The 14,303-nt window shown below is 37.0% G+C and overlaps 1 protein-coding gene across 3 annotated transcripts; it reads right to left on the bottom strand.

Moving 5' to 3' along the window:
- Positions 1-146: 146 nt before the first annotated feature.
- Positions 147-13,970, bottom strand: TTPAL (alpha tocopherol transfer protein like). 3 transcript variants are annotated; one of them, XM_025167811.2, is made up of 5 exons: positions 13,858-13,970; positions 11,908-12,361; positions 11,161-11,354; positions 4,554-4,664; positions 147-3,473 (listed from the first exon to the last, which is right to left on the bottom strand). In XM_025167811.2, exons 2-5 carry the CDS (start codon positions 12,344-12,346, stop codon positions 3,198-3,200), a joined length of 1,020 nt encoding a protein of 339 aa, XP_025023579.1. In that variant the 5' UTR covers positions 12,347-12,361; positions 13,858-13,970; the 3' UTR covers positions 147-3,197. The 3 variants fall into 3 exon arrangements, with proteins under 3 accessions (XP_025023579.1, XP_007420897.1, XP_015743899.1); XM_007420835.4 differs by having other exon boundaries at positions 13,837-13,965; XM_015888413.3 differs by lacking the exon at positions 13,858-13,970 and adding an exon at positions 13,719-13,836.
- Positions 13,971-14,303: the final 333 nt, after the last annotated feature.

Consider the following 14,303-nt stretch of genomic DNA (forward strand, 5'->3'; position numbering starts at 1 on the left):
TGATGATTTTCTAGGATTGTAAACATTCAGGAATTGCATTTTTCATTTCACCCTAATTCAATTTTATGTACTTTTCTTTACCATCTTCTAAAGGTACAGACTTTTAATAGTTCTGGACAGTGGCTTTAATGGTATCAAACATTCACTGAAACAGCATGTATATTTTAATATTAATAAGATTTAATATCCACTCATGCAGACAGACTGTTCATTTTATAAAGTGCAATAGAAAAATAAATTTTCAAGGTATATACTCTAATTCTGTACAGAGAAAAACAGATCCACGAACAAGAATGCCAAAACTTAGCCATAGAAACAAAGCACCTCAATTACCCTCTGGAAAAATTATTACCATTTTTCTACTTCAGATACAGATAAACAAAGGCAGTCTGAAATCTGTGAACTGCCAATGTCTTTTACTTAAGGCTTGGTACTCTTCTACTACATCTGCTTGAATTTTGTCTACAGAAGTACCAATATTGACAAAAAATCCCTAAAACCAAGATGCCAGACAATATGTATGATATATTAACTATTTTCTTTACTTTTAAACCCTATATGCTTAACTATGGGCACAACACTTAATGTCTTAGCTCTGTCAGCCCTGCCTCCAAAACCAATTCTACAGAAGAACAAGAAAACAAGAGCATGGATGACAATTTAGACCAGGGTTCCTCAATCTTGGCGACTTGAAGATGTGTGGACTTCAACTCTCAGAATTCTCCAGCCAGCCATGCTGGCTGGGGAATTCTGGGAGTTGAAGTCCACACATCTTCAAGTCGCCAAGGTTGAGGAACCCTGATTTAGACTATGCATCTTAGAGGGTAAATAATAGCTACAAATCTTACAGAGTCTATTTCCGGTATATATGGGGAAAGAGAGGTGTGGTATAGCAACAAAATGTTAAGTACAAGGAGACAAACATTGAATTGGTATTAAATTAAATTGGCATTCTTCAAGAACCTATTGTTGAATGAAACACTGGAGAATCCAGCATTTTTTTTCTTTTGGTCAGGATTTATATTTTCTTTTATTATTAAGATTGCTACAAGAAATTTTGAGTTCTTAAGATTGCTACAAGAAATGTTAACACTGCAGGAAAAAAGGAACCATGGAATTTTAACTTCCTATATCATAATAATAATCATTATCATTCACTATCATTTAAGACTGGCTTCTCATTTAAGAGGGAAAAATTAAAAAGAACGGATAAAGTGTACTTTAGAATAGCTGCCCTAGAAATGAGCTCCCAATTTTGGTGAGCAAAGAGCTTTTCCCTGACACGTTACAGTGATTTTTAAAATAATTTGTGATTCAAGCCAGTTCCTTTATAAATATATTTCAATTTCAGCTACCAAAGCCTGCCAATTTTGACTTTTCTGAATAAAGATTTCTTCCAATAAAGAAAAGAACATCCATTATCATTTAACATACATTTGTCATACACAAATCTGATAAGCACTTTCCAGTAAGAATACATAGGCAGAAAAGTGTATCTTGTGCCTTAACCGATACCTTAAACTTCTTTTCCTAATTATGTGCGGGTAGAAAACCACCCCAATGGGTAAATAAACTTAGCAAGACAAGGGAGATGGGTAGTAGGCTTAGAAACCAGTTTCATGTCTGTTTAGATAGCTATAATACCACACTGGGTTTGTATTTAGAACTCTAATTGAAGCACAGTCACATGACTAAACTGCTTCACCTTTTGGCAATAGAGAAGCAAGTTACTGTAATTTAGAAAAACTAAAAGTAAATACAATTTTGGCACTGGCGATAAAATGGTCAACCTGCAGACAATCTTATATTTACAGTAAGCACCAGCTTCTGGCCTTACTTGGCACTAGGCAAGAGCCTCCACTATAGTTCCAATAATTTAAAAAGTGCTATAAGATGAGCTGCTGCCTTATGGGCAGCAGTGGGTACAAAGTCCCATTGCAGTTTCATCCTTGCATGCAAAGAATGGGCTCAAACTGCCTGTAACTTTAGTTGAATATGTGATTCAAAGACAAAATATGTCACCTGCTGAAAGATGATCTACCAGTACAAAGGATCTAAAAATATATCAGGGTTTTAGATCCTTTCCTATACAGTACATTTTATCCTAGAGATGAGACTATTGGCCTTGGGAAGGGAAGCCAAGATCGAAACAGCATTGAGGCCCACCTGACAAAATAACAGAGAATGGGGAGAAACCAGTATTTATAAATGGAATATTGTGCTTGTAAAATACCCTGTCTATGTCTGCTTTACAGAGACCATTTCAAAAATTCTCTCTCCCAAAAACAAAGTTAATCAAAACAAGTTACCTCTTTTCTTAACAGGCAGAGATTTACAACTATCACAATGTCTGTACTTTTCCCCAGACCTATTTTCATCAGGCAGGGTACTAACCAACAATGCTATAGCTGTATGCAAAACTATGTGCTTTCTCAGCTGGTCCTGTCTTATGCAAATTCAAGTATGGGAATAAAATTGGCTCACAGATTATTTGATGCTTTCTTTATAAAAGAAAAAAATGAGTATGTGCTTTCAACAGAACTTCAATAGCTCATTCTTTCTGCAAGAATCAACTTCAAAGTGTTAACGCTCCCTATTAACACTCCCTATAGTATACAAAGCTGCATGTTTGTGAATAATGCTGAACTTTACAGATGGCAACAGAATAGAGAGCTGAGTATCTCTTAGATTAGTTTATGGCAGATAAAGCTTTTAGTCAGCTATCCTTGTATCATTTAGCTCACATTCCTTTCTCTGCAGAGTTAGCTCTATATTACTGCACTTTCAGATTTGTACATTATTTTTGCCCCCTTCAGCCTGAGAAAGAATCTAGTGCTTTGCACCTAAACCTTATTTGGAAGCAAGTTCCATTAATTTCAGTGCAACTTCCTTCCAAGTAATTGTGCTTAGGACCTTGTTATCAGCAGCTTTCCTTCAGCTGCATTCATTTGTGGCATTTGATTTGCTTTTGAAATTGGGTCAGTTACCACAATAACTTCCTGCTGGCTCAAAGAACTTCCATTTGCCAGTGTGCCGCATAATTTCACTTTGTTCCAACTCTTCTACTTAGATTTGCTTTGGTTCCAAAGTAAAGTGACATCTATCAACACCCACATCTTGTAGTCTTAGAACTAAGAGAGAATTCATATTCCCTTTGTAAACAGCAAGGTGACATTTTGGAAGCTTTATCTGCTATACTAATAGCAGGAATAGAGCTGTGTTTTGAAGCTTCGCAAAGAGTCATCACATTGCTTCTCATCAATCTCTCCACTCATTAATGGATCATGTGGTGAACAGTCACTGGAGAGAGGCAGATGTGAGACATCATACAGGAAGTCATCCTCTGATGCCAGCAGTAACTCGTTCCAGATAGAGATATCAAGCTTCCCTGCCGTGCCACCATATTCTTCAGGGAGAATTTGAGGTGGAAGGTTGTGATGAAGAGACCTCAAGTCTGACCCATGAAGAAAAAACTGAAAAGAAAAAGACATTTCAACGCCATTCCAATTCAAATTAAATGTATTATATTTTAGAAATAATGATACAGTGTCCCTTTCAAGACTAGACAATGGTTCACAGTATTTCTATATATGTCCAATTGACAGCAGCAACATTTGAGGTGAGGCTGATATTCTTATTCTTGACAATCATAGAACAAATCCCAGTCTCACAATCTTTGTTACAAATTTAAAGACAAATTTTCTTTAAACTGTCCCAAAGAGTTTAAGCTATATCCTTGGATAAGCTTCAGTTGGACCTCTATGAATAAGCAAAGATTATTATTGCTGGATGAAAAGGAAATCAGTTCACACTTGTATCACTCTCTAGAGAAAGCAGACTCTAAAGGAGGCCATTTCCAAAAATTTAGGCACTTAATATTCACATGTATTGTCTCCCTTTTAGAATGTCTGCACCTCCTGGTTTCTTGCTTAATAAAAGTAATGGTGTGTGGACCGCCAACTAGAGAGTTTTTAATACTGAGCACTCAAATCAAATCAAATCAAAAATACTGTTTTATATGCCTAATTGCTTACACAGGAACAGCTGTTAGTCTCCACCTTACTTTATCAAGGATATTTAAAGAATTTTATTAAAAGAGAAGAAGAAATAGTGGGTCTTTTCTGGCTTTGCTGTGCAGAATTGTATTGGATTTATCTACAAAATCCAAGAAAAGGAAGATCTAGCTGGAGATGGATTTGGCTGCTTAGTTAGCTGCAGTTAAGGCCACAGTTTAACTGCAGCTAAGACTTGCACAGAACTAACGAGACTTTTCTTTCCAGATGGTGTTTAGTATGTAAATTAGAAACATATGTTTTATTAATTCAAAATAAAATTTTGAATTTTTATTAAGTTCACTCTGCAAACAGACTGCAACTTCTCCAAAAGCAATGCCCTGCTGGATCAGACTGGCCTCTCTAGTCCAATCTGCTGTTCCCTACAGGGCCAAGCTAAGGGGGTATGTAAAGTCCATAAGCTATGCGTGTGTCCTAGAGCCCTTCCTCAATATGGTTATAGGCACTATATTGTTTCACACAGCCATAAAGTCTACTTACCCGATTTGCTATTTTTTCTTTCAGAAATGGTTTGAGAATAGCAAAAATTCCCTTGAATATGCGAGGTTCATTTATGATATTGACAGCTTTTATTCTAATTGGAAAGCCATCCTAGAACAAAGAAATGCCAATACAATTTATAAAGATTGGAGTGTTTATGAATAACTGTATCGGTTTTCAAAACAAATCTATTCAATCTTATTTTATTTATGTAAAAATAATTATAACCACTATGCTCCTTACACATTTCCACTGTAAACTCAGAGGGGGATAGAAACTGTTTGTTTCAAAGACAAATTCTTGGCAGAATGTGTGTTTCTCAAGAATAACAAGAGATTTTAGCACAAATCTTTCCTGTACAAATAAGGCATTCCTCCCTTCATAGAGAAGTCACCACAGGGTAGACATTTCTCATGTCACCATAAATATTTCCAAATTTATTATGGCTTAACATTTTATGGCTCAGAGTTCACCATCTAAAATATGAAATATTACCCTAGGCTGGCAGAAGTGGGGTGTGTATCTGGAGGCATATATATAAACATTATTTGAAGGCATCTGTCTGGTTCCATAAACTGCTGTTCAAGCGCAAGGCTTTTAGGATTAATTTATTAAAAATACTATTCAGTAGCTGTCTACATTAATGAACACCAATTAATGCACCACAAACTATAAAGAATACAAAATATCTACTTCACAGATGGCAAAAATAATCGTTTATGGAGATTTAACCAAAGCATGTGAGTTACAAAAAGGAAAAGGACAAGGCTGCCCACTGTCCCCTCCTCTGTTTATTTTACTTCTTGACATATTTAATAGAGATATAAGACAAGATGAGAGGATTGTGGGCGTAAAAATTAAAAAAGAGTCATACAAGTTGAGAGCTTTTGCAGAGAACTTGATTCTAGTTTTGGCAGAACCCTTAAAGGGAATCAAACTTTTAATGAATAAATTAGAAGAATTTGGGGCATTAACAGGTTTCAAGATTAATAAACAGAAGACAAAGATGTTAACAAAAAAACATGAAGATACAAGATCAAACAGAATTGATGAATAAAATAGGTTTAAGATTGAGAAGAAGGTAAAATACTTGTGTATTACTATGACAAATATGAATTGTATATTATTTCAAAATAACTATGTTAAGATATGGAATGAAGTTTAAAAAGATATGTCAAGATGGGACAAAGTACAGTTGGGGAGAATCTCTATGATTAAGACGAATGTTTTACCTAGAATGTTATTTTTGTTTTAGACAATGCCTGTTTTTATAACTGATGTACCATTTGAACAATGGCAGAAGGATACATCTAAATTTGTATGGCAGGGGAAAAAACCCCAAGTTAAATAAAAGGTACTACAAGATGCAAAGGAAAGAGGAGGATTGGGTCAACCTGATTTGAAATTATGTTTGCTGCCTGTTGTTTAGCTTGGATGAAAGAGTGGGTGCTGTTAAGAAATAGAAGGCTATTGGAGTTAGAAGGACATGATCTGAGATTTGGGTGGCATGGATATTTATGGTATGACAAAGCTAAGGTTAATGTAGATTTCAAAAATCATTATGTCAGGCAGGCCATTCATAGAGTATGGAATAAATAGAAATCTAAGTTGTGCCCAAAAACACCTTTGTGGCTTTCAGTACAAGAAGCATTTTATAGATGAGAAATGATAAGTAAACATAAATGATTAACTGTGATGTATTAGAATTTTCTCAAGGGTATTGTAAAATAAAATCAAGAGAAGATTTGATAACAGAAGGATATACTTGTCAATCATTTTCCCATGTACAATTATCGGAAAAGTTTAAAGTGGATAAAAGGTTTTATGGTTTTGAACAATGCAAGACTGAGTTTGAAATAGAACTATGTACAAATGATCAACTTTTTATTGCTAAAATGTATACACTTTTGTTGAAATATGAGACAGAAGAAGAACAAGTAAAAGAATGTATGATAAAGTGGGCTAAAAAATTTGGCTATAATATACAAGTGGATCAATGGGAAAATATGTGGTTGAAAGGATTGAAATTTACATTACATTCTAGCCTTAAAGAAAACTTTTAGAAAAAGATGTATTGTTGGTATTTGTCACCAGAGAAATTGTCTAGAATGTATAAAGGTACTTCAAATTTTTGCTGGAAATGTGAACAACATGAAGGGACTTTTTATCACATGTGGTGGACATGTAAAAAAGCCAAAAAAATTTGGATACTAATAAATACATTAATTCAGAAGATTTTAAAGACCAATGTACAACTACAACCAGAGACTTTCCTTTTGGGATTAATGGACAGACAACCATGGAACTTTGTTTTTATACATGACAACTGCATATATAAAAATTACTATATGCTCAAAACTGAAAAAGTTTGACACTGCCCACAATAGAGGATTGGTTGCTGAAGATGATGGAACTTTTAGAGATGGCTAAATTGACTTCTTTGATTAGAGAAAAAACAATATCTACATTTAAGGCTGATTGGAAACCCGTTATAGAATTTTTGCATGAAACAGAAAAAAAAATCACTTATGATTTGTGGTTTTGATGATTAGAAAAAAAATTGGATAATAGAAAAAAGCAAGCTTTTTTTGTATCATAAAGTAAGAGATAACTGTAATCATACTTATATTTGCTGCAAAGAAAATCAGAAGCTTCTTTCTATTTCTTTTTATCTTTTCTTTCTGTTTTTCTTCATTTTCTTTATTGGTATTAGTTTTAATAAAATTTATATATATGAAAAAAATACAAAATATCACTGAAGAGAATGTCTAACAGCATGCATGTATAAAACTTAGGACTTTTCATTCCTCTTCTTTTCAATCACTTGCATGTAGAGTGCAATCGAAAAGCATATATAAGTAGTTCTCGCTTACCCGCTGCCTCATTTAATGATTGTTCAAAATTATGACGGTGTTAAAAAACAGCTTTATGACCAATCCTTGCATTTACGACCACTGCAGTGTCCCATGGTCCCATGATCACCATTTGTGTGCTTCACAACTGGCTTCCGACAAGCAGAGTTAATGGAGAACACAGAAGTAAAATTGCAAGTCGTGGTCATGTGATGTTTAGTTTAACAACCAAATGGAAGTGATGTTGTAAGCCTGTCGTGTCCACATGATTTTCCGCTTAGCGACCGCGGCATTTAGTGATGGAGTTGCCGGTCCCAATTGTGGTTGCTGAGCGAGGACTACCTGTAGCTTCAACTCAGCATGTTTATAATATAAGCATTCACATGAGATGGATCACACAACTGCTAAAAAAAATTCTTTTATCCCCAGTGAGACATCTTGTGGAGAAAGAGATAGTACTCAAGCATTAAATGTAGTTTTCCTTCCTTTTTCATTTTAAGCTTAAATTAAAGCTATTCTGAAGTTGCAGTCAATCTTTTCTTAGTTGTAAATCAAGGAACCCTACTGAAATATTTTCACATGTTAATTAGATATGTCAATTTAGATGCAATTTAAATTTTGGATTGGAAGTAGAGATTGTCTCTTACAATAATCATGCACTGTGTCTATGTAATTTATTGGCAAATTGGAAGCTCCATGTGCCTAAGACTTGACAGAGGATATTGCTTTGACTGGAACTAATAAGAGAAAACAGAGTTCTGGATATGAACTTTTCCCAGACATTGTTCCACATCCAACCCACACCCATAACTACAAGGATATTAGCACAACAATATATTCATCCATGTTCTCCCTGCCCTGGCTCCAAGATGGGCTGCTTACAATTTGTGGAGGACATTTTCTCACAACACAGCATCCATCTTGGGGCCAGCCTGACACTGAGGCAGGCTAACGTCAGACCAAAGAGATATGACAGGACAGTGGGGTTTTCCAGTGGAAAATAGAACAAGACCCCCTTGATGTGAACCCTCTACATCACACAGAAGAGAAGCCTGAGGGAGGTTAGTGACTTGAAGGCTCCAACTGGCCTGAAGCAGAATTACTTTCTCTCATCCGGCCATGAGGCTCTGTGCCTCCAAAGACATTTCTCGTTTGTGTGCTGCACAGAACTCAGCCTCACTTGGCAGCCAAGGCTGTCCTTGGGGGTCGGGGAGGCAGTTAGGAAAAGCAATAGCAGATGTATGGAAAGTATGTTAAACAGGATCAAAGGCCAACAGCAAGCCAGGGCATCACTGCTGCAGCAGACAATATCAGGCACAGGATCACAGGGTGTGGGGATTGGGAAGCTATTGCCAAAAGATGGGTGGGAGAAGGGCAAAGAGAGAGAAAAGGTAAACCTGTGCCCTGCATACCTCCCTGCTTCGTGATATTCTGGAGGCACTCTTGGTTTGGACAGTGTCCCCTGGAGTACTTCTCATTGGGGAAATCCTTGGAGTTTCATAAGGCCTGGCTCCCACCTCCTCCCCACGATTGAGGGTGGGACATTTTCATCTATTCTTACAGGAGAAGGGCCTAGCCTGCATGTCTCCCTCACATGTGAGTGCATAAGTATGGAAGTGTCCTCAGTTCAGCACCTCTGGTTTGCTAAGCAGCTTCAATAAACAACTGTAGGCTCCAAAGGCGAAAGAAAAAGGAGTGGGAGAAAATGGAGTCTGCATCTGGCAGAGCTAGTAGGAATCTTGCTCTATCCTGAGCAACAGAAAGCAAAGCAATGAAATAAAGCCAATCAGCATGCAAAGAACAGTGCACACACACACACACACACACACAAGCACATGAACAATAGCCAAACATTTGCCACATCAAACTGTTAAATAAATCAATCTTTTCCTTATATAGGACACTGCTGCTGCCCCCATCTGAGAGCAGCAATTGCTTCAAGGGTGCAAGGAAAGCACATCACTAGGGGTGTGGGGAAGAGCCTACTGATACCTTATTCCTAATAATCAATTACCTGGATTTTGGCTTTAAAAAAAATTATAAAGGAGAGTGACATAATTTTCACCATAAGCTGATTAAGCTTTTAATTGTAACTCTGCCCAAGAAAAATGTAAATCTTGCGTTACTCTTGAAAGTCAGCAGAACCGAGAATGCAGAAAAATAAGCCACCACATCCATGGGTAAATAACATGGCACTTGCCGCAAGTGCAGCCACTCTGAAACAATATATTATCAAACTTTTTCTTTCCTGTATCAAAGCCAGTAACAAAATATTAGTTTCTTTTCTATTTATGCCTGCCACATTATATAAGCCCAAAACTGATAAACAGTAATAAGAAGTTAAAGTACTGTATTTTTTCAGTACAAACAAAACATTTTTCAGTACAAACAAAAACATTCTTATCTATACTAGACTGACCCACACTCTGTTTTCTCATTGCTGGCCTCCTATTTACTATTTGGTAGTTCCTATTGAACATTAAGGGCTAAAAATGGCTTTTTAAAAGACAAAAAATATAGACTGCCTCCAAATAAAATGCATTATTTATGCTTCACTATTTAGTTGAAATGTATTTATTTCCAGAGTTCTTGATTTTATGCTAGAAATTGCTATACTTAAGACTATTCAGCTTTTTAAAAAATACATAAAATATTAGACATCTAGCAGCATGCTGATTTATACAAACAGGGACCAATCTTAGAAGGAGTGCAACTATAGCTTAGACTTTAGATTAAAATGTCACAGAAAGAAACTAAATTTTAAGAAATTAATTTTCAAATGTGTTCCCCATCATTCACCAGCAGTTTATTTAAATCATTTTCAGATTATGGGATGAGTTAATTTGGCCTCAAGGTTAAAGGCCTTTTTCCTTTTTGCCAGCACCAAGCAAACTATCACATGGACACCTAGAAGCTTTCTGCCCAATTAAGGCACCTGAAAGCTGGCATATCTGCCTTGTGGTGAAAATATATAAACAGGCAGAAGTGTTAGGCAACAGATTTTGTTGGATGTTACAGGTGTTGTAAGGTTACTGTGTGCAGTGGATGTGCTATGTGAATTCAGGCATAGCTGGAGGAGAAATCTGCAGCTGAAAACCTGATAGCAGCAAACAAGGCCTGAAAGATCTGCAGAACGGACTGGCTCATGGAAAAAACTGCAGCATTTGGAAAGGACAGGCCAGATGTCAAGTTAGGACAGCTTGCTGAGGGCACTGAAATTCCAAGATCAAAGAAGAGTTATTTTTCCCTTTTTCCATTCTTCTCTGTAGGCTAAAAGCAAACCTGAGAAGGGAAAGTACTGAAGAGCCTATCAGAGCTGTTAGGCAAAAAGGAAGGAGGCAGTTAGGAAACTGTAAAAGGTTCTATATAGAGATGTCTTTATAGTTTCTTAAGCTAAGGCCACTGTATAAATAAGTACAACTTATTTATCTAAAAGCTGTAACAAACAATCATCATAGTAATTTATAAAAGAACAGTGTATAGGTATGCCTAGAAAGTTCCCATTCTTTTTCCCACCTTCCAGCATTGACAGTGAGAGGATGTTAGCACTATGAAATGTGTCAGGAATCACAGATCTTATTTTTATAACATTTCCCTTGCAAAAAATGACCAAAGCATTTACATTTTATGTGATTTTTCCCCCAAAGGACCTACTTTGGGTAAGCAAAGAAGATACATCTACATTTGCACCACTGAGAATCAGAAGATACAGTAATTTACACTGATTATTTTTTCTCTAATGATTTAAATCTTACCTGAAGAATTCCAATCACTTTTTTCGCTATGAAGGGTCCAAAGTGAGATGCCTTAGATAAACTGATTCCTTTGTAGTCTGCAAGAATTACAATTCCATTCACTTGGGTCTCCTCAGATTGAATGAGCTTTTCTAACGTTAAGTATATGGCACGAATGTTTTCGGTAATCGGGTAGTTACTTGGTGTCCACCTATCTATGATTAATAAGACACAGACAGTATGTCACAAAGCTAAATAGAAAACCAAAGCACATTATAAAACTGAACATTTTCTTTGCCTTACAATTATTAATAATCCTGTAAAAGTCTCTGTCTGAGCTCACATTACCTCTTACTTCAGAAAAAGCCTATTGTTTTACAAAGAATAATTGAACAGTTATATCAAACATTTAATACTTTTCATGGTTGAACTTAAATCAAACAGAATTAATACCTTTAAGAAAATGAATGCTGAGACTTACAGTCCTATAGGTATATACAAAGATTATACGAAGGTAATTTTACTGGAATATATTTTTAGAATTATCTTATTTAATTAACACTAGTAAACAAAAGTTTATATCATTAATTGGAAGGCATAGTGACATGAACTAATATACTGTATTTAATAGGTGTGGGATTAGGAGGAGGGAGCATCATGTATGCCATCTTGATTGTATAAAATAAAGGCAGGATATAAATCAAATTAAAAACCAAATAAATAAATAAGCAAAAGACAAGCAATTCTATCTTAAAAAATTAATCATACCTGGACGAATACAGACAACATGGCGTCCCTCATTATCTAAGTGAGAAAGCACAGTGACAAAGCCCGATTCCAAGACAGCCTTTATAGCAGATGGCTTCAGATTTGTAAAAACCTCAGGCCAACTTCTCCTACAGCAATGATAGTTCACGAGAAGCTGAAGTGCCCGATCATAATCAAACTTCCTTGCTCTAAGGAACCTAAGCAAGAAAGCATCATCTAGGCATGTCCCCAGGTTAGGATAATCTTTGCACACCATATCTCTAAGGGCTTGAACATCTCGAAGCCGCCACTCAGGTTTTTCCTGCAGCTCTTCACGTGCTTTGGCAATAAGCTCAGCAGACAGCGTACACACATATGTTGTCTGAACTGACAGGATCTCAATTCCTGACAGAGATCCTTCAGAGGGACTTCTAATGGTGCCATCACTATCGCCTGACATTGGTTAGAGAAATACCTGGGGGAAAAAAAGCATAACAAAAAGCAAACAAAGAGCTATTAACAAGCTGATCACCAACTTTTATAAATAAAGAATTCTAGGATGGAATATACAACTATGCCACAATAGATACATTTAGATGTGTCAAATAGCAGTTAATTCACATTTGCCAGTAATAATTTTTCAACAGAAAGTTTTATTCTATGAATTTATCAAAGAGTGGGATATGCATGACTGGATGGCCATGGGGGAATGAATTTATCTCCTAAATTCTCAACCTGAATATTTGATTGAATCGGCACATAAGTCTTAGTAAATAAATTATAATTTCCCTTTTCTGAGATGGGAAGTGATAATTTACTATCCCTAGCAATGTAAGGCTTACACCAAACAAACAATTTCTAATTGAAGGGATTCTTGCAATCTATGAATCTACATATTTTCTCTTGGCAAACCTGAAAAGAAAAAGCAGTACACGTTTGTTTTCAACTTGACATCCATAGGAGATACCTGCTGTTAGCACATCACTTTGGAAAGCCTGTTTGTAAATTTGTAGGTTAGATTACAAGCGATTATTATTTTTGTTCTTCTTGTTTTTTCTGTAACAACCTCCCTTCTGCTTAATTTCAACAGGGATTCCTAAGCTGAACTTTGGAGTTCACTGCTTATCTTGCACAATCAAAAAATTAATCTTTCACTTCTCCAACACTTTGACTTATATTAGACTGATCTGCAGGTCACACAGGGGGAAAAAAATGGGCAAATTCTTCCTCAGCAGCTTCTGGAAATTTCAACTGTCAGTGAAGTTCCCTAAAATTAACAGCCTCTGGGTTTCTTAGAATATCCACATCCTGTCTAGGTGATATTTGAAGGCTGCTGGCAGATTTGAAGAAAGGAGTATTGCACATAGCCTATCTTGTAAACACTCTGATCTAACATGGGTGTAACCGTCACTCTAAAAAATCACTTAGTCAGCGAAGAACCCTGACGCTTCATATATAAAAATGTATATGCTGTTGATGACAGATGCCTACCACGACCTCCTAAATCGACCAAGTCCATACCGTGCTGGTCAGTGTGGTGTGAAAAGACCGCTCCTTCTTTCTCAGGGCATCTCCTACCCAGCAATTGAGCGAGGTGATTTTCCCCGCACCTCCATAGTCCATATATAATGGAAGGAAGCAATCCCGCCTAAGCCCCAAATCATACGCTGCCAGAAACAGAGCAACAAAAGCCCGCCCTCCAGTTAGCTGATCGCTTGACCTGTTTATTTCGGTATCCAGGACTAAGCGCCATTGAACTCAATAGGATGACTGCTAAGTACTCCTGCACAGAACGGTGCTGTAATTAATCCAACAATTTGACGGTCACCTACTTCCTAAGAGGCAGACGGGGACGGTGAACCCCATGTTTCCGTCCCAGACGCAGCAGCAACCAACCACAGCTGCGTCTCAAGCAAAACCAACAACCACCTCACAAACCCCGACACTCACCACAACACCAACCCCACTAACCGGAAGAGACTGTCTCCAGGAGAATCGGACCATAACCCGGAAACGCTCAGTCAACCTCACGAAAACTCTTTCCGGTCGAGGAGGGGAAAACAAAAGGAAGACTTGGAATGCGTAGGATTTCCCGGGCGAACCAGCCCAATCCAAAGGGGTTATAGTCTCTATAGGTTGGAAGCTGTAATTCCGGTTCCCAATGCCAGCGCTTAGTAGGAGAGGTAGAGGGTATGAGGTAGAGACAGGGGCGTTTTTAATGAAACCTCTTGAAATCAAACTTCTTGCTGCAGTGGCGAGAGTCTGTGCCAAAAAGATGGGAAAGAGGAACCACTCCCATTAGTTCAATTGAAAAGCCACTTGCCAATTGAATCCTTTTGTTAAAGCAGCCGGGCACGGGTTGTAAGACACGTGTAAGAATTAGCGCCCAACCAAGGTTGCGTATTATGTCTCTACGT

This window comes from Python bivittatus, unplaced genomic scaffold, assembly GCF_059951505.1.
Source record: "Python bivittatus isolate LINGU-HERP-01145 unplaced genomic scaffold, Pbiv_v1 ctg000700_np1212, whole genome shotgun sequence".
Classification (NCBI taxonomy): Eukaryota; Metazoa; Chordata; class Lepidosauria; order Squamata; family Pythonidae; genus Python; species Python bivittatus.

Excerpts from the sequence above, each read along its gene's own strand:
- TTPAL (XM_025167811.2), bottom strand. The coding sequence starts at position 12,346 with ATGTCAGGCGATAGTGATGGCACCATTAGAAGTCCCTCTGAAGGATCT. Across the intron at positions 11,355-11,907 it reads TGTTGTCTGTATTCGTCCAG|ATAGGTGGACACCAAGTAAC; the intron begins GTATGATTAATT and ends TATTAATCATAG. Across the intron at positions 3,474-4,553 it reads AAGAAAAAATAGCAAATCGG|TTTTTTCTTCATGGGTCAGA; the intron begins GTAAGTAGACTT and ends TTTTCTTTTCAG.